The sequence below is a fragment of the Anopheles arabiensis genome, chromosome 2 (genome assembly GCF_016920715.1).
Source record: "Anopheles arabiensis isolate DONGOLA chromosome 2, AaraD3, whole genome shotgun sequence".
NCBI classification, from domain to species: Eukaryota; Metazoa; Arthropoda; class Insecta; order Diptera; family Culicidae; genus Anopheles; species Anopheles arabiensis.
In genome coordinates this window covers 9,700,126-9,726,343 of record NC_053517.1, presented here as the reverse complement: position 1 = coordinate 9,726,343, position 26,218 = coordinate 9,700,126, and the positions used below count along the sequence as shown (strand labels likewise).

Below are 26,218 nucleotides of genomic sequence, written 5' to 3'. Positions count from 1 at the left end.
TTACCAAACACAGCTGAGGTCATCTTAGGAAACACGTTGGCAGTGTCAATTCCTTTTTCCAAATGAATTTGCAAGGTTGCAGTTTCATTGATTTCTTTTGGCAGAAAGCAACATCATCGGAGGCGAAGTCATCGTGTCGTTCGCGTGGGCTAAACAAACGATAAAGCTCACAAAAATGCACTCACTCGTACGGGTTCAGATAAGTCAATTGTACTTCAATTCTATTTATGGAAATTTTTACTCTAGAGCACATAGAGCACTTTTTATGAGATGTACAGACCACAAAAAATAATGCAAAAACAATGCTGTTTCTGATGAGAAGGAAATAGCTCACTTTAAAAGAATCGTGTGGAATTACCAAGAAACATATCGAATGATGCCGCTTTCTTAGATATGTGATACAAAACCAGAGTTATGCTTATTTCCATCGTTTCACCTTTTCCATTTGCCGTTTTTCCATTGCAGAAATTCAAATACCACGACCGGAAAATAGAAACATGCGGCTTCCTCGAAAAGGATAGTCCCTCCTGGGCCGCCTTCCACATCGCGTTCTTCCTTAGTTCGTTCGTGTTCCTGCTTATACTGAACAGCATCCTATACATGTGGGTGCTGTCCCGGCGGGGGCAAAGTTCGGTCGGCGGTCGTTCGGCCGAATCGAAGAAGGGCAAAAATCGCGTTACCCGGCTGGTGGTGATTGTGGTGGCAGCGTTTGCTTCATTATGGTTTCCCATACAGGTAAGTGTAGGCGATTGACGCGAGGGCCGAGATGGACTTGGAGAGGGGTTTCAATTGTGTGAAGGTTGTCATGGCATTAGAGCATTTTTGGGTGGAAGGAAGTAGCATGGTGGTGGCAATAGAAACACAAACACTCATACAAAGTGTTGGACAATGGAGTGAAAGCAGGCGAAGGAAGTGCCTTTGTTAAAGATTTTACTTGCCAGTAGCTACCACGTTACTGTCTACGAAAATGAAACCATTAGAAAGTATTGGATGTAGAGCGGTTGGCAGTGTGGTGATCATACCACATACCGCGTACCCGTAAGGCGCTACGTTTTTGTGTTCAGCACTGTCAGCGCCGGCAGTGCAATCACGACGTTGTACTAGCGTCCGCTAGATGGCACCAGAAATGATAGGGAGTAGCAGGACGACAACGTAGGGACCGAACATCCACGAACGATAGGAGAGCAGGGATAAACGATCGCACCGATAGGAGAGCAGGGATAAACGATCGCATCGGGCGATCGTCTTTCTCTTATCATTCCGACCGCCAAACTGTACGCTCGTGAGGCTCTTCCGTTCCGTTCATCTGTGCGTGATTATAGTGCGTAATAATAGAGTTGGTGTACGACAAAGACCCAACAAGTTTTCCATTGACAAAATGGTTCCGTACAATGTTGAGTAAAACTTCCAACCAATGCTGTCACAAACATTTGTTGTGATAGGAAACGAAAGAAGGAAACATAGCTGAGGAATCGGGTGGCCTCGAATTATTTCGAAGTTATTTAAGCTGAGGGTGAGTGTCGCTCCGAGGTGAAGTTGAATTGATCTGGGACATTTAGAGCTTGAACACTTTGCTTGCAAACAATTATCAATTTACGATTGCCACTGCCTTCTGCATCGCACTGTTTTTAATTGTGCGGGAAAATTGTGCCACACTGGAGACTGGGGAAAATGGTAGGTTTTAAGCAATATATAGACCTAACCAATACATACACGTTTTGCTGGTGCTCACCTAGCCGATCAAGTGAAACGGAAGCATGGCATGGTTCTTTTAAATTCATTCTGTGAACCAATTCAAGCAAGCCGGCAATTCGTATCATCATTCGAATGCCCGTTACTATACAGCCATAGCCATAAACCAGAACAACCGGTTTTGGGTCATCAACATGGTTTCAACCCAACAAAAAACTATCCCATAAAATGGCTGGCATCGTTGCTCGATCGTACAGGACGCCGTAAATTCTCCCCTCACCCACTACCGAGTGTACCTAAACCCAAGCGAATGGAACGAACCATTTTTGAGCCCCTCATTTAATGGGCCGCTTTTACAAACATTATCTCAAACGAGGGGCGTCGCCACTACCACCAAGACCACCAGTACCAGCACCGCAATGCAATTGCTCGATCGCCTACATCCTTGTGTATTTGTGTGTGTGGGTCAGTGGTGTAGGATACTAAAACGGTAGGCCGTATAAGTAACCGGTGTATGTTCTTCATTCCATAGCTGAGCAGTCGGGTCGACTCAACCTTTGGGACGTACCATTCCCCAGTATTTGATGCTTGCATACCCCAACCCGTCTCTGATCTTCTGGCCGTCGGTCGGTTTATTCGAAACGCGTACGCAATGTGTTTAATAAATTGTATCAAATCAAATCAAGGGGCCCGGAGCGTGACGGTGCGAATCAGATCAGGGTGGCGTGATTGATGGATGACCCAAAATGCTGACAAGCGGACTGTGCCGGCATGCGTATGAACTGACCCCGATTGCATTTGATTGATACTGCTCAGTGGGCGAGGTTAGTCGAGTGAACAAAGCGAAGAGGGATGCAAAATTCATAATCATTCAGCAGACGTTCGTCGAATTGTGTAACCGATTGTTGTCTGCATTATTAATGGTTTACAAAGGGATTTACTTGTGTTTAATTGAATGATTTACCGACCGTGGCTGAAGGGGTGAATATTTCTGCTTCACAAATAGAAATGCAACTACAAACGATGACCAATTGCACATGCCCTTTGATCGTTGAATTAAAGTACATTCCCGTTGCAAACGTGTTGATGTTTGCTGGAGCCCAATGCATTTGGATTCTTGTTAAATCGCTTGGAAAAAAAACAACGAAGGTGCATTTTGATAACGGAATCATAAAATAAACCAATAAACCACATAATGAAATGGTACGTACTCGCTGGATTCGCTGTGAACAAAGTAAACTAATGGATGAAATCTGATTGAAACGGTGTTCCGTTTTCTCTTCTGTTCTGGTACCATCGGGGTGATAACCACCATCCAAAATACAGCTCTAAAACGACCCCGTTGCCCATTCCGTATGATATCATAGCACGGAAGAGCACGAGAGATACATTAACAGCTTTGCAAAATGGGCAAAATAATCTGCATACGGTTGTGTGTGTGGTTACGGTTGTTGGGCTTAGAGGCCAAGAGCCTGCAATCAGTATTTATATATTCCATTCCATTCTACCAACCAGCCAAATATTGCACTTTGAACTATTGTGCGAAGAACGAATCAATTTAGCTTAGATGAAAACAGCATGACTTTTATTTGATTCATAGTTAGGAGGACAAACACTAGTTTTTTGACAATTTTTTGGCAGTCACGACCAAAATCAGGTCATGAAGGCTGACGAATCAAGTGTGTGCAAGATAAACATGTGAAAAAGATCCTCAGAATATTGTACAAAGCTTATTAATATTAATTATACTCATTCAGTGTCTAACCCGCTCTCAAATTGCAGCCATCAGTACACGTGCTATGCTACATAGTAAGGCGGCAATCCGCTTGTCATGAGCAGTGCTCGACATGGGGGACGGTACTCCACCGTACCAGAGTACATTATCCCAATTTCAATTTTATGCTTCGAAGGAACGAGATGCATCGGACACCATGTAAAAAGGGGTTCAACATGTTACTGCACATCACGCTGTAAAATCAATCTCATTAAAATGATAATTGCTTTGCAGCTTCCACTAAGGGCAGTTGAAGTAGTTCAGAGTGTTATTTTATGGACGTTGGTTTGCTTTTGATAACGCAACACAACTGTTTGCAGATGGTAATTTGTCCACAATGCGGACGTACCAAGCGCATGGCTGTTCGCTTTCAGTTGTTATCGTGTGATGTTCAGCATCAGTTGGAAGTGGAATTGAGAATCTTCACCACAAATTTTACGACACTCCTTATTTCTGTCCAATGCTCCACGTTGCGTCATATGGGAAGACAAGTTCTCTGTTAAAGGATCTGACTTTCTTTTCATTAATTTTCTCTCATTCTATTTCATGTTTTCAGGTCATCCTGGTCCTAAAGAGTGTGGACGTCTTTAAACTAGACACGCATTTTAAAATTTCACTACAAATCGTCTCGCACGTGCTGGCATACACGAGCTCCTGTATAAACCCGCTGCTGTACGCGTTCCTGTCCGAAAACTTTCGTAAAGCATTTCGTAAGGTAGGTTTACATGTAAGGTACCCCCTAAGGTTAATGTGGTATTTTTTTGTTGGTTTCTGCTATCGATTAGATTCGTTCAGTTGGTTCCCCTTCGCATTAGACACAGGGCATAGGGAGCTGTGGTATTTTCATCGTTATTTTCATCGTCTGTGGTTTAGTTGTCGTGACTAGTCATCTCACCGCGGGGAGCCATTTGTCATTCCATTATGTTTTGCGGGGTAAGATTGCGGTACCAGCGTTGGCGAGCTGTGAGAAATTGTATCGTTTCGCTCTCTCCCCCGATTGGATGAAACAATGTTCGCTTGGACTGTGGTTTATGGTTTGCGGTTGTTCTCATCTTCACTTGCTAACAATCTCTATAGGCGTGGTGCTTTATTTTATTTTTTTCCCTTCCAAACATGTCACGGTACATGCTATTTTTTCCTTTGGAAAACATGGATTCCAAGATAAGCCAAAACCGTAATCGGTGACAATGTTTTGGGGTATTTTCTTTTAAAAAGAGGAATCATAGAGATTACATAAGTTTTTCACTGTGTCAATATAGACAATCGTGTTCACGTTACATTGCTTCTTGGAATGTTTGTTGACAACACATTTGAGCCTCCGTGAAATGTAAGTTTATTTTGCAATAGGGTTTTGATTTTTGGTACTTCGGGGCAAAAAGTGTCTAGAATCTACATTCCACTCCCACAGTATTGCTGCATGAATTGTTACTTCGAAACTCGTCATCATCATCGCGAATCATCGAAACTCGTACAAACAATAATTTTGTTATGTACTGTTGGTTAAATAGCTTCACATTGTTCGCTTTGGAATTTGTTTAATTGAGCACAATATACCAGTACGGGGAGAAGAGTCTTGTAGATCCTGAACAAAAGTTATTTTATAGGGTTGTTTGTAATTGAATGCTTGAAAACCAAATCTACAGAATATAAATTACTCGCCCTAGGATATAGACGGCTGAATGGATCCTACACTGTTTGGAATGTTACGTACCGAAGATTTTATTCACTCTTTTCAGTATAAAGATTTTTTTTAATGGATGAAACATCTTTTCCTTGTAAAAGTTGATCTTTGAGATGTTCGAGCATGGTACAAATAAATAACAAAGATGAAAATGTTTACGCACACGCATGTTCTTGGCATGTTGTTTATATTTCGTAAGGAACTCGAACCTGGTGCCCTATTTATGCTACAACCTGTACCATTCTGAACCTAAGAGATGAACTGCAATTGGCAAAAAAACATCTTCATCAACCAACGACATCAAACATTCAAGTAAAATCATTCCCATGTTTCCCTTTTTCTGCCATTAAACCTGTGTCCTTTTCCAAAGCAACTAATGTGACATTCGAGGAAGACGGGTAAAGTTTGCTCACGTGTTTTTGCCTTCGTGTGATGAGTGTGTTTTCCGGTTGACGTGACCGGAAACAGAATTGATTCTCATCGATACAACTGGACCACCGAGGTTTGGAAGGTCGATCGTTCGGGGCTAATTTGCATTTTGCAGCTTTTGCAGTTGAATGGAGCCTTTGTCAACACATGGCTTACGGGTTGTATTTTATTGGTCTTTTGGCCTGCAGAGGGTCGTAAAGCGTGACGATTGCTTCAAGGAGAAAGTAATCAACCTGATCTCTGTGACTGGAGTGAAATTTTACATTAGCTGATAAGACACAAACCGTATCGAATGGAGCTGACAACGCAAACACGATAGTTTTCAACAGTGAACAAAGAGTTTTGAATAGCATCTGCAACACACTAGAGGATGATTTTTTGTGTAATTTACTTCAAAAAGATAGAACAAAAATACAGAAGCCTAAAAGCCGATGTGCCGTATACATTCTGATTCACCAAAACTTGTGACAAGATTAAATTTACGACGAATTCCAATCATGTTTGAATCCGACACGCTTACCACGAACTGTTGACTGTTGTGTTTGAAAGTCAAATTGCGGAAATTGCAGTGCCTGACAGTCGGCTGACACAAGAATCGCAACGTATGTCGAATGATATCATGTAGCTTTCGTTCGAAGAAATGTTGAGTGATGTTCATTGGATGGCTTTTCAGAACAATTGCCAGCTTAGAGCTCCCTGCTGAGAGTGGAACATGTGAAAAGCGGTAGTTTGTTTCATGCAAGAATAGAGCGGACGCATTTGCAGTGTGTTCCAAGGCTCTTGATGATTTCATTTCCGGTCCTGTTGTGTGAGGTGACATTCTGATTACGTATGCTCATGGCAGTGCGGATCGATGAAAGGCATCTCATCTCAATCATATTATGTTTGGACTTATCCACACTGGGTTTGCTCTGTATCATTCATCTCTGCACCGTATACAGCTCAACTCATTCCGTCCAACCTTTCGCTTCCCTCCACAGCCTGTCTATCTTTTCAAACCGTATTACACTTTTCAGTTTAGAAACAAAACAAACTAACCTGCCATTGATAGTGTGCAGCAGTGGAGAAGCAATTTTCTTTCGGCTTCATTGATTGGTTTGACTTTCAATGGCTTTCCATCTGCTCCGATTCAGTTGATCATCATTTCCCAAATACTATTTTTGGCACGTAATCTAGAACGATTGCCGCATGGCAAAGGGGAAAGGTAAAAAACCTCTACAAACGTCATACACTTACCCGCACGTAGTGGTTCTGCGGTATTTCTGGCCGTTTGAAATTGTTTATTTGAAAACTGCTAAACGACCAGCGGAAGAGGCCGTCTTTGCGAGGTGCGAACTTACGGAGGGTGCCCGTGTAACGGATGTTTTGTTTATGTGCGCTAGAGAGAGAGAGAGAGTGTGCAAATAGAGGCGTAACATCAAACGATTGCAGCCAGACGGTGAAACTTCTTCGGGTCGGTGCCGAGTTGGCAAGGGCTTTGATTTTGATCATCGTTTCTGTCACCATCTCAATTGAGCCATTCAGTATGGCATTTTTGCTTCCATTTCCTTTTATTGGAGCGCTTTGTGCGTAAATGTATGACCTGATCGCATTGTTAGTCACACGTGTTGCTATCGATTGGCAACAGCAGATAACAGCTACTTCCTGTCAACGTACAGAGTTGATATATGATGCAATTTAGCTGGGCGCAGAGGTAGTAAAAGCTTGTTTGGTAAATTCCTAGAAGACGACAAATAATGTTCGGGTAAATAATAGATTGATAAACAGAAAAGTTTTTCATTTGGTGTGGTTTTGGTGGGTAAAAGTTTCAATAGTCACAAAACCGTTGCTTGGGTTCTCTATTCAATCCAAATGGTCACACTGTCGCTGTATCATCAGTTTGGACAACAACGTCACCACTGCTCGTCGGCAAGATATTTCACGGCCACCCCAAGGCTAAAGAGATTCGCTGGGGTAGTCATACTGCTCGCACCGACGGCAGTATGCATCAGCATTGGTGTTAGATTCGAAACAGCTCCATTCGTGCATTCGTTGCCACACGATAAGAGTACTGTTTTCTTTTGTGCTAGGAAAATGGGAAACGATCCAACGAACCAACGATGAAGACCTTTTCACTGCACAACATCCGAGTCCATCCGGTCAGGTGTGAAAAGGTAAAGGCAATCCAGGATCGAGGTGTACCAGCCCGAAGCAAATTGTCGTGCGAGCTCTCTGTCTGTTTTGAAACGATTTCCCGAACGATTAAAGGTTAATGGAAACGACGAACAGGAAACGACGAACAGCGAAGTGTTGACCGCCCACGGTCAGGGATGGTGGCTTAGCGTTGTTTTTATCGCTGCTCACAACACCATGGGAGCTCTCGGCCAAGGTCAAAGTGTTTGTGTGTCTGTGAAAAGGCAAATGAGAAATATTCGTATGATGGTACAGCTGTAAGCAACGTCGTGTTGCAAAGCGTAGTGCTCAGTGTTGTGTTCAATGCAGCGAGTAGGCGAAGATCATTCGTTTCATACCGTGCGTAGCTGTTTGCAAGAGGATTTTCAACCTACCCATGTCATGAGAGTTTCAACAGCCTTTGTGTAGCATAAATAACCTCTTGAAGTTATATATAGAGTGTATTATCGAATTGATTTAAAAAAATTTGGTTCTTTTCATATATCTACAAACTTTCAAATAAATACAGTGGTAGATTGTGGCCAAAATAATAAACCGTTCAATTATCTGTCACATTACCAACCTCCATAGCATTTAAGTGGCAGCCATATCATCGCAAACATCCGGTCCAGAGTTAAAATCTATTTTCTATTATACTTCTATGTCATGATGCGTTGAAGCTTGATATAATTTGCGTGACAGTTAACGCACCAGGGCGAAGCGAGAGTTTGTTGGCAACGTTCTGAAGTGCATGATCTTTTTCGCAATAAAATGTCAAATGGATGAATGCTACGAACGAGCTCGCCCCTTTTCTCTAATACAAAGTTGTCAAATAAGCACTAAACTTGAGTGAGTATGTATTCCGCACGAAAAGAAATACATATTTCCAAAGCAATGTCACTGAATAGACGTAGACGTTGAAACCGAAAGATGTGGCTGTGCTTAGTGCATTGTTTCCTAAAATTTTAAAATTATGGCTACAACCAATTAAGGTAAAGTTAAAGTTACCCAAGAGCTTCTATAGCCCTTACCAAGGCATGCAATAAAAGACGACACTTTTCTCCTTGTTACACTACAGAATTTTTCCTTCTTCAATAAAAGCATCTCGCAATATTATCGTCTAGGAAAGGAAGTTCGAAAAAACAGAACGTGTACTATATTTTGGCTGTCAAGAGATCCTTGGTGGTTAGCTGTTTCGAGAATGTTTAACATACTTGAACTTGATTTTATGACCAAGTGACACAGACAAGCATCGCAAGCACTCCACCGGCACGAAGCTATCGCCCGTACGCGATGGTGGTCTTTGAGTGACCTACTTTCCGATAAGCTATTCCTCATTCTCGAGAGTCATTACCTTGCGCCGTCATTGTTTCTCCCATTAGTCGACCTGCTTTGCCGGTGGAGGGACCAGTGTTGATAGACACAGCGACAAGCAGGGCAATCTCTTTACCATCCTCGCTACCACCAACACCATCATCACGCTGCTGCAAGACACATTTCCGACACTTGCCGGCAAGCCATCTCCGGACCACGGCCTGACCGCCTCCCAGAGCTAACACACTGCTGAACCACACTGGTGGGACCCGATGTTTAAGCTGGTAAATATTTAATACGAGAGTCATTTCTGAGCCCATAATGTTAAAACCATGGCGAATGGACTGCCGGAATTGGCGTTGGCGTGACATTTTACTGCAGAACGCCAGGCCCAGAAAAAAGGCAGGCACGCAAAACGTAGGTTGCGAGTATCAGCGTGTCTGCATCCTGCAACCACTCACGGCCTAAAACCACCGTAGAACGGTAGTGACACAATGCCGAAACAAGACCTCACGGTTTGACCGTCGCTTTGGCCGCCCGAGGGTTTTGAGAGGTGGCGATGGTTTGCTAAATCGTTTTCATCGGAATGAATTTATCCTCCGCGCTCGGTCGGGGAGAGACCACCATCGTTTGGATTATTTACGAGTAGGCGCTGGCATTACCAGGATTTATTTAATTATTTATTTATTTATTTGATGATGATGGCAGTTGTGGGAGGTTGGTGGTGGTTTTCGTAATGCAGGCAAGGCTCCAAGGTGCCTACAATCTGTTGAGATCATAGCAACCTCGCTAGCATGAACGTAGTTTAGTAGGCTTTGGTGAATTTATAGAATAAAATCAGTCGGTTATTTCCACTCGTTGAAACAAGAAGTTCCAATAGGTTATGGGCCCAGGTGCTTAGCGTTCGATCAGAAAATTCTTTTAATCAGAATAAATTGAGATTTTTCAAGATGGAGAGACTAGGAATTGCCAAACTAAATGGAAGCAATTACGGAACGTGGAAAACCAAGGTCGAGTTTCTGCTGATGCGAGAAGACTTGTGGCAATACGTGGTTGGAACAAACCCAGTTGCTACCCCCGAATCGAGTGCTGCTATTCCCGGATCAAGTGCTGGAACAGACACTACAGCTTGGAAAACCGGAGACCAGAAAGCTCGTGCGACGATTGGGCTTCTTCTGGAGGATAGTCAGTTGAACCTAATCAAGGACTCGAAAACGGCGAAGCAGACTTGGGAGGCCATTCGAAACCAGTATGAGAAGGTAACGTTGACTTCCGTTGTGTCATTGCTCAAGCAAATCTGCGACAAACGGTATACAGATGGCGAGGACATCGAACGGCACGTTTTCGAAATGGAGGAACTGTTTGAGCGGCTGTCGGTGGCAAATCATGAATTGGACCGAAAATTGCAGGTGGCAATGGTGCTACGTAGCTTGCCCGCATCCTTTGATACTCTCACGACAGCATTAGAGACGAGATCAGAGAGTGAATTGACACTTGAATTGATCAAATCCAAGCTAGTTGACGAAGTGACAAAAAGGGGAAATCGCAACAATCTGTGCGATTCTGTGCTTAAGGCTGGTAATGAAAAGCAGAAGAAAACCTTGTTGTGTAACTTTTGCCGAAAACCAGGTCACAAGCAGAAGCAATGTTGGGCATGGAAGGAACAACACATCGAGGAGACCAAATCCAACGAGCGGCCAGGAAAAAGTCGCTATCCGAAAGCGAAAACGGCTTGTCAGGATTCAGAAGCATCAGAATTCACATTCGCGGCTTCACAAAGATTCTGCGGACGTGATATGTGGATCATAGACTCCGGTGCAACATCACACATGTGCATCAAACCAGACTACTTTGTTTCGTTGGACCGTACAGTGAAGCAAAAAGTTTCCTTAGCAGACGGCAAGAAGATTGCCACAGAAGGAGTTGGTTCGTGCAGAGTGACGTGGATAACTCGAGAGGGTGAACAAAGCACTGTTCTCCTCACAGATGTGCTCTATGTTCCGCAATTCGAATCCAACCTTATATCGGTGAGGAAACTGACAGCCAAGGGAGTCAAGTTCATCTTTGATGAGGATGGGTGCCACATCCAAAAAGACAGCAAGGTGATTGCGGATACAATTATGTCCGATGGGATGTATAGGTTGCGCACAAAACAAGCTGTACTTAAGGTGAGTGACCATACATCTAATTGTTTACACACTTGGCATCGCATTCTTGGGCATCGAGATCCGGGTGCAATTCGGGACCTGGAGAATAAAGATCTAGCAACAGGGTGCTGTATCGAAGATTGCGAAAATGTCGTAACGTGTGAGTGTTGCCTAGAGGGTAAAATGGCACGGCTACCGTTTCCAAGGAAATCAGAAATTAGATCCAAGCAGCTGTTAGACATTATCCATACGGACGTGTTTGGACCAATGCGAACACCATCGCCCGGAGGTTGTCGTTATTTCCTTACGATGATAGACGATTTTTCCCGCTACACAGTAGTCTATTTTCTAAAGGAAAAATCGGAGGTTACAAAGCGAATAGCAGAATATGTTCGATTTGTAAAGAATCAGATCGGAAGAGCACCCAAGGTGATTCGATCAGATCAAGGTGGTGAATATAAGAATGAAGCTCTGGACCGTTTCTGTCGTCAAGAGGGCATCACTCAACAATTCACTACTGCTTACACGCCGCAACAAAACGGGATAGCGGAGCGAAAGAATCGGTCACTGGTGGAAATGGCTCGCTGTATGATTCTGGACGCACAGCTGCAGCATACGTATTGGGCAGAAGCTGTGAACACGGCCACATATCTACAGAACCGATTACCGACGAAACCTATTTCAAAAACACCATTTGAGCTCTGGACTGGAGAGAAGCCTGATCTCAGTCATCTCAAGATTTTCGGTTCGTGGGCATACGTGTGGATTCCACCGAACAAGCGATCTAAAATGGATGCAAAATCAAAAAAGATGTTGTTTGTGGGCTATTCTTTGCACCACAAGGCCTACCGTTTCATCGATCCTGAAACATATAAAATAATCATGAGCAGAGATTGTCGTTTTCTGACACATCGGGAGGTTTGGGAAACCAAACCTTCGCAGGGAAGTATCGTTTCATACCCATTTTCTTCTCCGGCGATGAACAAAGCTGATGATGATCCCGTTATTGCAGCACCAGAAACAGGCAACGACGAGACTCCAACTACTACGTTCTCCGAGAATGATGGTGACCATGAAAACGATGAATGCAGCGATTTAGATTTTGATGGTTTTCAATCAGTAACATCTAACGATGAGTTCCAGAGCGATGTCGAATTCGATACCATCCGTCGTGAAAATATCTTGGAGTCTGAGGCAACTGGAACGCAGGAGGAGCTGGAATCATCTGGCGATCAGGAGGAGCATTTCGTCATCGAGGAAGTTTCTGTTCCAGCAGTTCGACGATCGGAGCGTACCACAAAGGGTATTCCTCCAGAGCGATACCAGGACACCGTGCGCATAGCAAACCAATTTCATGCGGAACCATGCACGTACAAAGAAGCAATAGCTAGCCCCGAACGTGACAAGTGGATGGCAGCTATGAAAGAAGAGCTGCAGGCGCATGAGGAAAATCGCACATGGGAGGTAGTTCGTTTGCCGCCAAACAAGAAGGCTATCGGAAACAAATGGATTTTCACGAAAAAGATGGATGAAAACGGGAACCTGATCCGCTACAAGGCCCGACTGGTAGCACAAGGATTCAATCAAAAATATGGGATTGATTATCATGAAGTTTTTGCGCCAGTCGTTAAACAAACCACTTTTCGAACTTTATTGAGTATCGCCGCTCGACGAGGAATGCTGGTGAAGCATATAGACGTGAAGACGGCGTACCTTCATGGAGAATTAGAAGAAACCATTTTCATGAAGCAGCCGATAGGTTTTAATAACGGAGTTAAAGATGACGTATTGAAAATCAGAAAAAGTCTTTACGGTCTAAAGCAAGCTGGAAGGGTGTGGAATACGAAAATCACCGAAGTATTGAAGATACTGGATTACATACCATCGGTAGCAGACCCATGCTTGTTTGTTAAAACTTCAAGAAAACAGAAGAAATCGTTCATATTACTCTATGTGGATGATATATTGATAATGAGCAACACGGAAGCAGAATATGAAGCTGTTCGTAAGCATCTTAAAAATAATTTTACCATTACGTGTCTTGGTGACATACGGCACTATTTGGGAATACGAGTGAGACGGTCAGGTGGACAATTTTTCCTGAACCAGAAGAACTATATAAAGAAAATAGCTCAACGATTTGGACAATTGAATTCGAAGCGATCTTTGATACCGATGGATCCTGGGTATCCGAACGCACAGCAGAAGGAGGAGGAAGCCATGCCTAGAAACGACGAGTTCCAGAGCCTGGTGGGTGCTCTTCTGTACGTCGCGGTGAATACCAGACCGGATATCGCCATTAGCGCTTCGATCCTAGGACGCAAGGTGAGTCTCCCAACGGAAGCAGACTGGACCGAAGCAAAAAGAACGCTACGTTATCTTCAGTCAACTGCGGAGTGGAGTTTGCGAATAGGTTCACCAGGATCACTAGAAGTGTACGTTGATGCTGATTGGGCTGGTGATAAGACGGACCGAAAGTCGAATACCGGTTTCGTGTTTCATCTCGGAGGACCAATCAGTTGGGCAGCTCGAAAACAACCATGCGTTACACTTTCGTCAACCGAAGCGGAATACGTGGCACTCTCCGAAGCCAGCCGCGAGTTGATGTGGTTAATGAAACTATTAAAGGACATTGATGAACCAGTTCCGACTCCGATAATAGTGCATGAAGACAATCAGAGTTGCATAGCAATGCTGAAATCTGTCAGTGATAGTAACAGGACGAAGCACATCGACACCAGATACAATTATGTTAAGGAGTTAGTGAAAAATGGTGTGATAGATATTCGCTATTGTCCCAGCGAACAAATGGTAGCGGATGTTTTAACAAAACCGTTAGCTCGCGTTAAGATAGAGCAGATGCGCCTACGACTTGGTTTAAAGCCAGCCGAGATTGAGGAGGAGTGTTGAGATCATAGCAACCTCGCTAGCATGAACGTAGTTTAGTAGGCTTTGGTGAATTTATAGAATAAAATCAGTCGGTTATTTCCACTCGTTGAAACAAGAAGTTCCAATACAATCTTCCGAAAGATGGTTTCAATTTGGCTTGTTTTGTGATGCAGCCGTAGATCTATTCAATGTTCAAAAGTTTGCTGCTAGTCCAGCTTGTAAATTTTTCATTACAGTGACGATGCTTTTATGTCTTTCATAGAATTGTTAAGGAAACATGACATCATGGGTGGATAATCTTGATCTTCGACGAATTTGTTTATGTGCCCAATTGTGCCCACCGTATGACGCAGTTAGATACAACATCCATTTCCCATCGAACGAAGCTGTTGCATGTCTGCTGCCGCCCATTCGAAACATGAATTTGCATACTTTTTTGTGCGGTTGGATTTCGCTCACGTCATGAAACAATGGATTAATGCGACAGGTTCGGCGGCTTATCTGAATTAAAATGACGGGGCGTTTCACGTTTAGGCACGCACGCAAAACGAACCTCGGCAGGACATTTGTATTCGAGCGTAAATTTCTATGTTGTTTCATAAATACTGTTGGTTTTTTACCACCACACAGTACCGTATCGGTTCGTGAATAAATGCTTCCGAGTATGGATTAAATCTAGCTCTGTCTTATTCAATGATTGGTTGGAAACATGTGTGTATGAGATCTACTTCTGATAAAACGCAAACTCCATCCGTATCATACGGTATGAACTTAATACGGTATCATACGGTTTGAATAGTTGTTTGTTTCAGGCTAAGTTTTATGTTCCATCGATACTATCTAATCACATTGTTCTGTTTTCAAATTATGGTCATATTTTTAAAGTAAATGTAACATTGTATTGTTGGTAAATCATTTAAAAAGCATAATGATACGATGAGATGCCAGTTCCCTAAAGAAACCACGACCAATAAAATGGGAGCAATCGAAAGACCCTTCTTCATTTTACCATTTGTCATATTTGGTGCAAACTGTCAGCAAACACCACTTGGACAGTTTCATACCCACCGGGGACAGCGATAGCGTCCTGCTCGACGCGACAAATGGCAATGTGACAAATGCTGCAAATTCTATTGAATAGCAACTCGTCCTTTCGGAAGAACAGCCAGGTATTCAACGGAACTCGTCCTTGTTTCCAACCAGCCAACCAAGCTATCCTGGGAGATTTCATCTTCCCTTTGGTCCCGGTACCCTTGTCAAAGTTTACCCATAACAGGGAAGGGTACTATTTCCCTGGTCTGTGGTATTGTAAACGATAAAATTTAAGTTAGATAAAGCAAAAAGAACAAATAAACACAAAACGATATTTACCAAACAGTATCGAAAACACTAGGGTCCGTTTCTCCCTTCACTGTAATAAACACATAGTGTGTACAGTATGTACTGAGACAAAAGTTGACACATTTGTAAATGAATCTACGAGTTAAGTTAAAATAGATTGTAGAAGTTTGTTGCATGGTTCAAGCTGCTCCTGGGATCGTGGCGATTTATTTTTCTATTTTCATTCTGGACTGCCTTTTAACTTTAACTGCCACAAACAATGAGAAATCAATTTAGTTTCAACGCTCCTTAACGCTGCTAAACATACGCTGGGCCAGATTTCTGTGTATGTGTTCGTGTTCACTTCCCACGTAAAAGTTCATAAAATTGTTTCAAATCAGAGCGCTCAGTTTTCTCAGCAAACCTCGAAAACGCATCGTTCCACATTTACTCTTCCAGCCTGGGCGTTGCGAGTAGTTCATTTTCCACAAACTCGTTGCTTGTAACAATATTTCCAAACAGATGGCGAATGGAACTCTTTCAAGAAGAAAAACGAAGGAACCGGAGAAAGTTGTTCCGGTGAAGGCATCGGAATGTAAGGCAGACTGATACTCTTGATGCATGGGCCACAACACATGTGCTTTTCATGTGTTGTTTCCTGACTGCGCCAGTTGACAAACAAGATCGCGGTTCTGGGTTCATATAAAATGAGTTCCGGTGTTTTCTTGCTGCGTCTGTATCGCGGAACTTGCTGGTTCGTTTTCTTATTTTTAAAGCTATTCATTCCCTTTTCTTCTTAGTGACGTAAATATGTATATCAGCACACTCGAACGGTTGGGTGTGCTCTGACTGACTTTACTGTTCGCTCCCTGCGGGAAAGTTGTTGCTTAATGTAACCCAACACAATAGACTTCCCCCGTTGGGACATGTGCATATGTATACCGGTCTGATGAGGAGCACACACGAGGAAAGGGTCGCGTTGATGAGAATGTTGGCTCCTGTGCTCCAGTGAACTAATTGCAGCTGCGCTTGCTGCGGCTTCTACTATACACGTGTGCTGCACGAGCTGCTGGCGTTCCTGGATGTTGGTTGTGATTGTGTGCTGGCTGCTTTCATACCGAGCTTCACATCTTAACATGCAACTGGCGCACAACATGGAAATGTGCACACAGCACTGATAAAAGGCGTCCTTGTGGTACAGCGAGTGAAAGAAAGTATCGGTGGGAATGGTGGATGGATAGCGACGGAACAGATTGCTGCGGCAGATTGAGTATGGGATGCTTTGTCTAAATGTTTTTGTTTTATGCTGCACGCGTACACTGCGGCAACTATTGCGACTTAAGATCATACCAGAACATGCCGCAGTAGTCATGCAGCAAAGGGGAAGAGAAAATTTATTTAACATAGTACCTTCGAGCACTCAGTATGCTGCTAGCTGCTCGCTATTGTATCGGTTTGGTTAGGTGTAATTAGCGGTCTCGGGAGAGGGGGAATAGTTGTTGCCACAGGTTAACGACAATTGGCAAATCGTCTAAAAAGTAAGAATAAACAATTACGGAGGCTATTTGAAACGGTCGTTTGGCTAAGCCCTAAATCCCTGGACGTAGAGTTCATGAAGAGTAAAAGCATTTTAAACAGCGGGAGAAACAAAATCAATAGCTCTCAGGATATAAAGGAGGGTTTTACGCTCTGACAGTGCATGCCACAGTATCAAGATAGCAATTGTATTCGATCAAAAAGCTTTCAAACATAATTTTTTATATTGAATTTCATAGATCTGGTCAAAGGACCTAAACGGTTTTTCAACAAATATTTCAACAGCCTTGATAAAATAGAACCACAAGGGCAATAATTCAACACCTTCATTAATCATACACAATGCACCAAATCCACCCAGAATCGATTTTAAGCTCACAGCGTCACCATAAAAAAACAAAACAGAGATTAAATGATTTATTGCACATACCACGCACACCAAGCTTAAATGTGACTAATTTGAATGATAAATGTTCAGCGGTTAATAGCAGTATGGCATCAAATCGACGGCATAGGAAGCTTATCTTAGTTTGCCTATCTTCCTTCTCTTGAACTGTACAAACCGTAAGCGAACGCTGGCCTTGTGCATTCTGGTGTGCAGTACAGTGTTAAAACGTTTTACTTTTTATACTATTACCACCACCACCATCATCATTCTACGCATGCCCATTTATCATAGTAAACTGCATACTTGCTCATAAACACTTTGCACCATCATCATTATTCTTCTGCTACAGTATCCTTCTGCGTTGAAGCCGGTGTTGGTTGGGATTGTTGTGGTTTTGCCTCCTTTTTTCCCAGCAGAATGCCACTATTTTTTTCCCAGCCGAAAGTTTTTCTGCATCCTATCTTTTTTGCTGGTAATTTTGTTGGCATGGGCCGGATGCATCATGGAACAACATTGCTTAAACCAACAGCCTTATGCAAGCTTGTTGATACTTCGAAAATGATTGTAACAGCTTTGTCATGGATAGATGGAAGAAGAAGGTATAATTTTACATAAAACTTATTTGAAACCATCGTATGAATCGGTTCATTTTAACCAAAACGGATGTGCAATTGAAAAGGCATTAGCTGAACCATTCATGATTTAAATATTTTTGTATAATGAGCATATTGAATTTCTAAGAGTTCCAACAGTTATAAAAGGTAAAGTCTGTAAGCCTTTTCCATGCTAGCTTGAAAGGAAATATTTACTTTATTGTTGCATCTAACATTCATATCGAGTAATCACCTGAAACACTGACATAATACGTCTCGTAAGCGAATATACGCTTCAATTAACATCAATTAATAAATATTCTATTTGGTGAATATTACAATCTCAACAACTTTTCACCTTTTTACCAATTTATGAGACAGGTGGCACATGGGCACGATCTGGCACGCAAGATTATGGATTATTGTTTCGGCAAAGTATTCGGCAATAAACAACCATCACGTATCATCCACTGGGAGCATAACCGCCTTTACGTCACCTACCATTGTTGTTGACTGATGGGAGCCCTCTCAAGAGTGCAGGAAGGGATCGTCCACCATTCGACGGACGGCCGTCTTTTCGTTTATCTAGCTCTCATGAGAGATTTACTACCATTTCATTGTGTGCATGTGTATTTCCTGTCTTTTTTGTACCATTTCAGATTGTTTACTGTGGACCGGGGAGCCGCCGCCAGGGCAGCCAACGAAAACGTGCGAACCGGCAGCTGTCCAGACATTTTATAACCGGAAACAATGAAGCAAACGTCCGTCACCTTCGTTTAATACATTCTTTGTTTTCGCACAGTGCAGCCCAGTGTTTCCGTTTTATCCTGGCCACGACGGAACATCAGCACAGCGGCACAAGCTTCTACGAAACGGTAAACCTCTATGGGTTTTGGATTATGGCTGGAAAAACAGTATGTTTGTTTGTTGCTACAGTGTTGGATTGGTATCAGTATCAACAGCGCAAAGAAAGGACCTTTAAATAACGTTTTAGGCCTGCATAGGAGATTTGACTTCAATTTATGCTGCGTCCGTAAACATCAAAAACAACGTCTAATTAATAGCAGGAATTTTGTACATATGATTAGCTATACGACCAAACAAAAACGAAGATTCATTCCAAAATTCTGAGCAACATAAAACTGTTTGATAAGCCTAATAGAAAGATGAAACAGAATTACAACTAGCCCAATCTTCCAATATTTGAAGAGCTGTTGAAGCGTTAATGAATTACACGCAAAGTAAGTTGAACGACTGGAATCCAATAAATCATCCAACAAAGCGGTTAAAATTTAGCCACTTAAACCTTTCCACCGCTATCGACCGGAGTAAAAAACACCGCAGCAAAACAGATTGACTGCGAGGGTGAGTTATGGTTAGGTTCAAAATTAGGATAGGCCCTCAGGAAAAAGAAACGAACCCACTTTTCAAACCAAACACGAAAGCTCATTATCATCTCGCCTCGAAAAACCATTAATCGGATTTGGCCTAACACGATCCATCCCACGGTTTTCAATTAAGTGTGAGAGAGTTTTTTCTTCTCTCCTGTTGTTGGCATAGTATTGAGGTTTTCCTTCCAGGAAATTATATATACTTTAGATGTGGCTAAAGTTTACCTAAACCATTGTGATTCTATTCAGTTTGGTTAACCAGTCAAAATTGGTTACGTCTTAAATGAAGAAAGTTTGAAGAAATGTTGTCCGCCCACTTACTAACTAGTACGGACGGTATGCAAGGGGAAACTGGTGAGGGTTTCAATCCAGGACTGGTATCTATTGTAGGGTACTTGTAGCAGCCACATCCATGGCCAAGGCTTGAAGTTACCTGTTTGTGCTCTTCATTCCACCTTCCGTATGACAAAGCCCTCTTGGCAACGCACTGATCCACACCGTACAAATCTTGCTAAGTTGAACAAATTTTGCTAAGAAATTCAAGCCGTACTCTGGGGTCATTCCCATGGGTGATGGAATTTGAGGTGAGGTTGGTAAAGATTAGAAATGTCTACGCTGGTTTGCTCGAGCCGGGTTGCATGAGTCAGAAAGAAAGTAAACGGCAAAATTAAATAAACTCCTCATGACCAATCGCTGTAAACACGTTAGGTCCTTTCTTGTGGGAAATAGGGAATGCCTGAGATTGTGTAAGATTAAGTACAGGCTTAGTAAATACAACAAATTTATAGTTAATGTTTAATGGGGGTTTAAGGATTGCTTACTGTTGCTTATCTTTGTATTCTATAGCTAAGACTGAGCTTCTGAAGATATTACATGAAAGGTTTTTTCTTAATTATTTATTTTATTCTGAACTATGAAATGATTTCTCAAATTATGCTAAATGAAGCAAACGATAAAGCCCTTTGGATAAGCAAGACAAATTTGGTACAATGTATCAAGTCAAGCTGATACGCTACCCGCGGGCATCACGCTTGAATGCAACAGCTTAATCCACAATGCATTTAGTGACACAAGACAAATGACACAGCTCTTTCCACTGTCACAGCGCTTTGTGAAACTTAATTGAACTGCTGCACAGGCTGGACTGTCCTTTAATCAAAAGCATTTTCTCATTTCCGGTCATCAGCTGGTCCACCGGAGCTGGCGGGCGGTGGGAACATTTAGTTCCTGGAACAAAATGAACGTTGAGCGGGAGCTAGCAAAGCTACTTAAAACAAATAGAAAGCGGACAATGGAGAAAAAGGGTAATGTTTAAAATTTCTTCTTTTCCTTGTTTGCTCATCTCCGGCTCATCCCCGTTGGCAGTAGATGGCCGGTGGTTTAGTGCACTTTAGAGAAGAAAGCAGAAAAAAAGCAAATACTGTTTGCAAGGAAATTGCTATGGCTTTCCTTCAGTTATTCGTTTAAGAAAGAGCTTAGTTAAGAAAGGGTCATTCTGCAAGTATCTATCCAAACATTCAGCATACGGGTAAGGGACAAAATACAAGTGGAGGCAAAATTAACCAATTAAAATGTTGGTCTGTAAAAGGATTTTGAGCTCTCTGCATCTGTGAGCAGTCGAAAAGAATAATCATTTAGCTACGGACTAATAAAACTTATTCTTATTATTTATTTGAGATAAATGTGATTTGTAAACCGTGGTTTCGAGAGTGCAAGTCATACATTCATAGATCAGCTCCAAACCTGGTGCTTATTTATGTTTTTGCTTGATATTTCATGAAAACGTGATTTGTGTGTATAAAATACGTATCTGGGCAAGTTATTTTTTATTGTTCATTCCATCGACACGAAACAACCATATTTCTTTTGATTTCGATTGCTTCATAGGTGGAATGTGATTGTGTTTGTGAAATGAAACTGCACAGTTTGTTCCACGAGAAACATCTTCATGAAAATATTGCCTGCATTGCATTTATATTGTTGGCGAAAAATGGCTTCCTCAATCCACATAAATCTCCAGGTAGTGTCTGTCGTTTCGTGAGTTCGATATCAATTGCAGGGCTTCCTGACTCTGACTGTACGTTTTACTTCTAACAGACAGTTGGGTGCGGTTTAATGGTATAGTTGAGATATTTTCGATAAGGTTTGTGGCACATACATTGTTGGATGGTTTTTTAATTTGCTAGTGAAATTTCTAGTTGAAAAGAGAAGAGCAAGTCAATGCTAACATTTAACTTTGCACATAACTTTTCATAGTTATTTTAAATAAAGGTAGTTGTAAAATTAAGGCATAACAAGGTACTTGTGGACCCTCGTTTATTCACTTGCGTAATGGTGAAGCTTGCCACAATACTCTGATACGTTGCCACAATGCTCTATGCTGCTCTGTGATACACCGCACGGCAGAAATAAACCTCTTGAAATTCAATTGGATTTTTAGCCTAGTAATGCTGTGAACCAGTGTACTTGATGGCAGGATAAAGTTTTACTTACACAAACGCACGACTGGTTTCATTACAGGCTAGCATTTTATCTATTACGGCAAGAGCAATTTCACGCTTTCACAAGCAGAAGCGTAGACTTGAGAAATGCTGCGAACTTTCAACCATCACTCAACCATAGTTAAAAGTGTGTTTCCGGTGATTTGTAAAGCTAGGTAGAGTAAAATTATCCTACTTCCTATTTCGTTTTTTATCAAGAACGTCAGAAAACCTCAAAAGAATTGCGTAAAAATGGAATTCGCCCCAAAAAAACACATCGTGCAGACAGTTTTCCTCGACAGTTTCCTCGTTTTTAAAACATTTTTCACATTTTCAATGTTGTATTTTTTTATTGTATAATATTTTCCAATGATGTGTGGTTCCTGGTTCTTATTTTTGACAGTTTCTGGTTAGGAGTTTTACTGCATGCCCTCTGTGACGGGAGTGCCAGAGCGTCGACCCTCATAAACACGAAAAACTAAAACAAAAAAACGTTTGTGACCAAGCGGAAGTGGATAAAAGTTTATAGCAAAATAAAATTGGACAAACAGACGCAAGGAGCAGTCAGGAGCGGGGTACATTTCAGTTCCGGAACTTTGAGTAGCGATATACGGTTGCTCAGGTTTCCATTAACTGTACTAGAACGCACGCTACCAGGATGTAGCCTGCGGGATGAAGGGAACGTCATCGAATGCCTAGAGCGACGGACGTACGGAACGGTAAAGTGAAGAAAGCGTACGAGTAATAAAAAGAAGACTGGATGCCTTTTTCCCTTCCCGTAATGATTGACCCTGTTCTTTTTTCTGTTTGGTTTCGGGGCTCGGGACTCTGATGACGTTCAGCTGGTCGACTGGTGAGTTCCATTTCCGGCTTAGATTAATATGGATGGATAACCGGTTCGAGATGAGAGCAAGATTACTGGCTACATGGCACGTAAGTGAAATTGTGTGTTCCTTTATCGAAGTTTATGAACTGGCGTTGCCGACCAGAAACGAAGCTCGGTCCAATTTCGGTCTATGATCTGGTTACGCATTTGCTACTGCGGTCTATGGGGCTAAGTAAATATGCATTCGTGCTCGATAGATATGCATTCGTGCTGCCATAACGCTACGCTGCATAAGGTTTTATTTTGCGGGCAGATGAATCACACACACCATGCAGGAACAACAACGACGTTGAATAATGGGTATTAAAGGGAAACATTTCTATATTTTTGTTTTCAACCATCTTTTTGTTATTTTTTTTCAGTTTTGACACTAAAATTGAAGTTTATATCGTTATATATTCAAGCTTTGGCATTACAAACATTTGTTTTGTATTGCATATAAATATATTTTTCATATTAATACGGCACGTTTATCTTGGTATTTCATTTTTTCATAATTGATTCTCTGGGAAATATGAAAGTTGATTAGCTCAGAAAGTTTCACGATCGAGGCGCTGCATTCATCCATCTTTGGCATGTGTGTGGAAAACTATCTCCCGTGGTACACATTAAACTCCCATCATTAAGCAAACACTATCATACTGGCAAAGAGTGGAAAAGCTTACCGTATCTAGAACTTGATGGATCACCAAAGCGGCAAAGTTGATGCATTTCAATGCATTTCGAGTTGTGTTTTGAATGAGAATATTTTTCTTTTAAGCTCAGTTTATACCATTATAAGAAGTAATGATAATTTCAATCATTCTGTGCTGTATCAAGTGTGAAGCAAAACAAAGTAAATGCAACAGGCTAGGTTGGACGTGTATTTTATAAAAGTGACTCGTCTAATTCAATCAACTGAAGCTTGTTATGAAATGAAACGTTCCTCACAGTGAAAGTTGAATATAAAGCAACAACCGGACGGTAAAAGTTATTACTTTCATTTCACTTGCCTGCAAACTCATGCCTTTTGCATCCACTTACATCCGACGAACTCAACCGGCAATACAAAGAGTAATGATCAATGTTTTCTCAGATACTCAGCAATATCAAACCAGCTGTACAGTGTGCTTTGTTCTCTGTTGGTAAATGTGTCACTGGTATTTGCTTACGCTATGTCTATGCCAACAAGATTCATCCCTCGAGAGAAAAACGAACAAAAGGACAGAAAACAATGTAAAAATCAGTAAAGTTTCTGTAAAATTGAAACAATCACAATTGTACATTGAAAACAACTGATAGTTGTTTTGAGTGCATTTATTACGTTGATTGCTGCATTGGTAGAATGTTGAACGCATATTGCAACTTGAAATAAGTACGAGTTGATTAAAGTAACAAAAGATCAACGCTTCCTGCTTTTTTTCAAACGGATGTTATCAGATAGTTTAACATTCATTTGCATTCTTTTAAAAATCACAATAACAGGTAATAATCATAGCAATGTAAGAGCATTATTGTTTAAATTAATCTAGCTAAATCCTCTCCATTCCATTGTTTATGTTGCAAGTAAAGAATATACCATAATAGTTTAGTAATTTGATGCTGGTTGTCCGTCCCAAATCAACAAAGGAACATTCCCTTGGGCGTTATAAGTAGCAAAAAGTTTGTCGTTAGCTTTCATCACAATGGTATGACAGCAGCACATCGTAATGGAGGTTGGCTGTACCGACATAATTTGCATGTGTTTTTATGTTTAGGTATATGAACCGGTCGGTGGAGCTAGAGGTTAAAGTTAAAGTAAACAAAAGAGATGATTGGTTGGTGAAAGTTTAAAGTTTGACACAAATATGACATTGAACGAAAATTGTAATTAAGTATTTGCGATTGTTTACTCAGAAAAAGGAGAGATAGTACATTGAATATGTGCATTCGTACAATAAATGCTGAAAGGTATTTAACAATGCTCTTGTTTTTCCCCTACTTTAATTACAGGTTCGCCAAATGGCTTAACAGAGATGGAAACCGAACCAACCAACAATACAGGGTTTACCTAGCCAATCCGGCATCGTCAAAGCGCTATCGGTCGCCGTAAATACTTTTCCGGGCGACGTAAACCCTCAATTGGGCACTGTCATTTCTATTCGGGCCTTGTGAAGTATGAATCGGGCATAGTACAGAATGAAAGCGTCCTACTCTTGAAGGTGTCAAATCGGTCGATCCGGTGTGTTTGATCCATCAAGTTGTTTAAAAATACGTATTTTGGATGTTGTTTAACTTATTATGTATTATTTTAAAATGTTTAACTAATTAAATCACCAAACATATTATTTTTAAAAAATATATATAAAACCAAATTGCATTGTACGGTGTGGAATTAACAATTAAAAAAAAAAAATTTGAATAATTTTTTATGTAATCAAACTTAAAAATAGTGATTTTTCTTACATATCAGTTAAACTACTCGCAAAAAAGTATGGTTTTATAGCAAGAAAGCAACAAAATATAAAGTAGGCCCAATTCATTCTGTACTATTCATACTTCACAAGGCTCGAATAGAAATGACAGTGCCCAATTGAGGGTTGACGTCGCTCGAAAAAGTATTTACGGCGACCGATAACGCTTTGACGACGCCCGATTGGCTAGGTAAACCCTGTAATCGCGCGTTACCATAATCGCTCTCATCATCATCTTCATTATGAGCGGTAGTAATTAACAGATCGTTTGGTACTGTATTTATGTACTGGTACTGTATTTTGGCGTTTATCATAATGGAAACAATTTGCAGGTCCAGCCCAATGTCCTACTTTATTAAATTTTATCTACGTTATATGAGCTTGCGCTTCATCGTTACTGTACTGTGCTTTACAAGTTTGTTATGTCAAGGTAAAAACGTATAACAGATTCAAAATAAACAATTTACAACTAGTTTTTAAGGCGAAACTTTAGCTTCTGCCAGCAATGATCGTATCAAGAGCGTGTAAATGACAGGGTTCCGTTCGACTGTGGCAGACTAGCACAACGATTTACATTAGCTCGAAAGCAGTTTATGGTTAGAGATAAAACAAATCAGTCACTTTATTCGAGATGTTTCCTATTGTTATTAAACGTTAAGCAACGAACTGAACATATTCAGTCCTGATACAGGATCCATTGGGGTGGGCGAACGATGAGAACAAAATCGAGCTACGGCTGTTGTGAGTGGTGTTATCCATTTAGAAGCGCCACTAACAAGTAGTAATTACGATTCATTCGACTAACAAGCAGAAACGAAGTAAAATAGAACATTTCTATGTGTAAATAATTGCAACTAATGCTTGGCAAACAATACTGAATGGTAATGGTTGGTTCGTGTACTAGAGAACAAAACCAAAATCTAATATGAAACAGAGCTTCACACATATTAAAAGCTGTGTGGTACAATTAAGCTGTACATGTATAGCGTAACTAGCACTAGTGATTCGTTGCTTGCTGTGTGGCTTTGCTTTCAAACGACTGAGGCTGGACAAATGAGCCCCACCGGTGTTCTGCGAAGATCAAGTGCAGGAATGGTTTGTGTATACGTATGAAA

General features: G+C 41.4%; 1 protein-coding gene across 1 annotated transcript in view; it reads left to right on the top strand.

The window, feature by feature from the left end:
• The window catches only part of LOC120896595 (allatostatin-A receptor-like), a 32,618-nt gene extending 7,891 nt beyond the window's left edge, over window positions 1-24,727 (top strand). Inside the window, exons 2-5 of the mRNA XM_040300813.1 lie at window positions 466-735; window positions 4,023-4,181; window positions 18,574-18,789; window positions 24,643-24,727. Of these exons, the coding sequence (XP_040156747.1) occupies window positions 466-735; window positions 4,023-4,181; window positions 18,574-18,789; window positions 24,643-24,660 (663 nt within the window). The 3' untranslated portion in view covers window positions 24,661-24,727. The remainder of the gene's footprint in view (window positions 1-465; window positions 736-4,022; window positions 4,182-18,573; window positions 18,790-24,642) is intronic.
• The last annotated feature ends 1,491 nt before the right edge of the window (window positions 24,728-26,218 follow it).